At 46.2% G+C, this 3,813-nt stretch overlaps 1 protein-coding gene across 1 annotated transcript; it reads right to left on the minus strand.

The window, feature by feature from the left end:
* Positions 1-1,084: 1,084 nt before the first annotated feature.
* On the minus strand, positions 1,085-2,067 carry LOC119293203. The gene is made up of 2 exons (XM_037571748.1): positions 1,585-2,067; positions 1,085-1,503 (listed from the first exon to the last, which is right to left on the minus strand). The coding sequence occupies exons 1-2, from the start codon at positions 1,963-1,965 to the stop codon at positions 1,312-1,314; spliced, it is 573 nt and encodes a 190-aa protein (XP_037427645.1). The 5' UTR covers positions 1,966-2,067; the 3' UTR covers positions 1,085-1,311.
* Positions 2,068-3,813: the final 1,746 nt, after the last annotated feature.

Below are 3,813 nucleotides of genomic sequence, written 5' to 3' on the forward strand. Positions count from 1 at the left end.
TAAAAAAGTTATTATGTCTTAGAACAATTTTCTTTTGTTTTAGTTTTCTCGCGAGTGCTATTGTTTCCGTCTCCAGGTTTGTCATTGTCGGATTTTCTACTGTGTTTGTGCATACATATATTTCAGGTGATTTCTTGTTAGTAACTATAGTATATATATATATTATTTTATTGTTGAGAAAACAAGACTATACTTGTTGTATCTATACCTAATAATAATACAGCACAAAATGCTTATGCCCGTACGTTATTAAATTTACCCTTGAAGTTGATGAAAATTACACATCAATGCCACCTATAAGCAGCAAAAATGAATCTTTTTTAACTCCCGCCCGGTTGTGTTTGGTTCATCTACTAATAATCGCTCACACAGCTCCATCGGGGAGTCTGGGTTCGATCCCACCTTCTCCCAACTTTTCTTCACAAATTTCAATTGGCGTAAGATAGAGTTGTCCCTCCGAGCGTCACTTAGCACATGGGCTGCGCAGTGTGCTTTCGGCTCAGCTAATATTTTTTGCAGATTCAAGGACTTATCAAAATATTCATACCTTTCAAACCCTGGGCTCGTGTATGAGCTCAAGGAGGGGCAGTAGGCTGCCGGCCCACGTCTGCTCTACCCTTGGCGAGGCTGCACTGCGTGCCGTTTCGCGCAATAACTTGTGGAGATGCTTCGAGCTGCCCACCTCGCACTAGTCCAACCTCAACTACCCGAGCATCACAGTCCCGCTGTCTGCTCTACCCTTGGCGAGGCTGAACTGTGTGCCGTTTCGCGCAATAACTTGTGGAGATGCTCCGAGCTGCCCGCCTCGCACCCGTACAGGAAGTTGTAGATTCAGGCTCCAGTTTTGTTCGCGTACAACAGTCATCAGGTAACGAAGATGAAGATGGGAGTTACGACTGGTACGCCTGAATATTTTGGAGCAAGGCGAGCAGTGGATGAAGATGGGAGTTACGACTGATACGCCTGAATATTTTGGAGCAAGGCAAGCAGCGGACGTTGCCGGTTTTACACAGTTTTCTATTGTCAAGGAAATCCAAGAGGTTTCTGTTCAGATTTCGAGCACACATACAAAGACCAAATCACATAAAAGGAATTGTAACGAGATCGGTGTCCTTGGTAGTTCAAAGGATAAGTCCAGATCACCTAATAAACAGGCAGCCGATTTGTTGGGCTCTAATTAATATTTGGCAACTGGTGTAATAAAAAACTAGTGAAAATTGCCAAATGTTGACAACTACTCTATGAGCTTTACAAATTTTGGCTGCAATACAATGAACCTCTTATTGTCCATCCTTTAGGAACACACAGCATTCATGGCGGTACACCTGTTTCTTGTAGTGGTAAAAGGAAGAAAAACGGAAGCAGTACATGAATTCCAAGAGACGATGATAAAAATTGTTGTAGCATCACCGGGAGTAGCAAAGCCTCTACACGGACGGACGCATGGCGTTTTATTTTCGAGAAACATGGCGTAGCATCACCGGGAGCAGCAAAGCAAAGCATCTACACGGATGCATGGCGTTTTATTTTTCGGAAAGGGCGACAAAAGGGCCAATCTACATGGAAAGGGCAGTACTCCTGTACCTTGTAGTGGTGAGAGGAAGAAAAATGGAACATGTCCACCTTCGTCCCGCCGTTCATCTCCTCGCGCCTCTTGGCCACGTCCGCCGCCTTCTGCGGCTGCTCCTCCGCGCTGCCACTTCCGGCCTTCACCTCCATCGCCGGCGGGGCCTTCTCCTTCTTCTTCTTGTTGTAATCGCCTTCCTTGTCGGCGGGGGATGGAGTGGCGGCGGAGCGCAGGGCCGACGACGGCGCCGGCGAGTGCGCGGAGGAGGGGTGGGAGCTCGCGGGGGCGGAGGACGCAGCGGATCCGTTGTCGTTGTCTGAGTCGGCGTCGGGGCGGAGGAGCGGGGACGGCGCGGCCACCACGAGGACGAGCAGGAGCAACGGGAAGGCCGCCATCATGTCTCCCCTGGACTGAAGGGAGGCGGTGGAGGCAGATCTGAGAGCGGCGGCGAGGTGGGCTGGGTTGGAGGCAGATCTGGGAGGGGTTTTCAGCCGAGAGAAGCAGAGGAGAAGCTTGCCAACCCCACGATGAGAAGCCCATAGATAGCTCATGGGCTTGGCCCACTTCTCTTCGCCTCTTACTTGTCTCAAGGTTTTTACCGAAATCACTAATTAAGGAGTACTCGTTACAAAGAACACTCCACCTTTTCAGGTCACGACAAGTGGCGCACATGCAGCGCGCCACTTGTCGCAACCTGAGAGTTTTCTCTTTTTTCGTAGATTCATTTATTCAAAATGTTTTATCTCTTCAACCGTGCGTCCAGATCTCAAACCATTTTCACCATTGGATTTCTCGCGTCGAGATCTTCAAACTAGATTCCATGTTGATAGGTTTTGACGAACTTTTTTCATGAAAAAAAAACTGAACAAAAAAATCAAACCGGAAGCACGGCTTTTATCAGACGCCCGTGCCTCTCGCGAAATCACAACCGTGAGTCTCACGAAATCACAACCGTGACTCTCGTGAAAGCAAAACCGTGACTCTCGTGGAAGGAAAAGAAACAGAAAACATGACTTTTCGAAAAGGTAAGGAAGACCGGGGAAAACCAAAACGTTGAAAAAACCCGAAAAAAATCGTTTAAAAAGCCGAATACGCGTGTGAAAAAAATAAAAATAAAAAAAATCTGGAGGAAGCGTTCAGAACGCGACACGTGACGAATGGCTAAGAACACGCCAATTGCCGCTGATCGTTGCGAGGCTCCCGAAGGAGCGCTCGTTAACTAGTTATTCTCGGTTTTTATGCTCGGGCCATGAGAGGCCGATAGATGAGCTCGGTTGGTCAGGCCCAATTTGGTTCCGATGTCTCAAGGTTTTTTGGTCGAATTGGGCAGGGCACATGTCTGCTCTCCGTCTGTGCAAGGGAGCCGTCCAGGCGCCGACGTGCCGGTGCTGGTCGGCATGCTGAGGTCGAGGAACCTTGTCGCTGTTGCCGCCGGAACAAGCAGCAGGGGAGCTTCCGCTTGGTGCGTGCGTGCGTCTCCTTCCTTCGGCACAAGCACCAGCTAGTGTTTACTGTCAAAATGTTACTCCTGGTGTTTACTGTCAAAGCGTGTCTACATACTCCGATTCACAACAAAATTACAACATCTTATACTCCCTCCGTTCACAAGTACTCCCTCTGTTCCAAAATAGATGACTCAACTTTATACTAACTTTAGTACAAAGTTAGTACGAAGTTGGGTCATCTATTTTGGAACGGAGGTACCTAAGATGTTTTTTATATTTCAACATGGACTATATACAGAATGAGGAATTGTTTAGTGTTGCGTTTTCTAGAGAACATGGGTGGCTGAAGATTGTTAAAGCAATTTGTTTGTTTGAATTGGATACTGCTGACTATTAGTCCCTCTTGTGTGTCAGTTTTGATGTCATGTTATTTAAGTTTAGGTGCAGAGTCCCGCTTCTTTTGACAAATTATACCCATGTTTGTATGTATACTAGTATAATGCCCGTGCGTTGACACGGGCCAAAATAATTATATATAGAGATAGTATCATCCAAATAAACTGTAATTCATCATGTGGATGTTGCATACGACTTATAGTTATATTGCTATAAATTCCAGTCCTTCTAATACATATTTTCTGGTCCCATATATAAACACACTGCATGAGTTCAGCGTGTATAAAATAGACGGTGACATAAAATTCTGCAATTAACAAAAGTGCACTTCGTTTGAAGTGTATGTATATCGATGAGTTTTTTTACTCTCTCAACATATTAGGGAAATGAAGATGTTCTCCCCCA

This window comes from Triticum dicoccoides, chromosome 4B (assembly GCF_002162155.2).
Source record: "Triticum dicoccoides isolate Atlit2015 ecotype Zavitan chromosome 4B, WEW_v2.0, whole genome shotgun sequence".
Lineage (NCBI taxonomy): Eukaryota > Viridiplantae > Streptophyta > Magnoliopsida > Poales > Poaceae > Triticum > Triticum dicoccoides.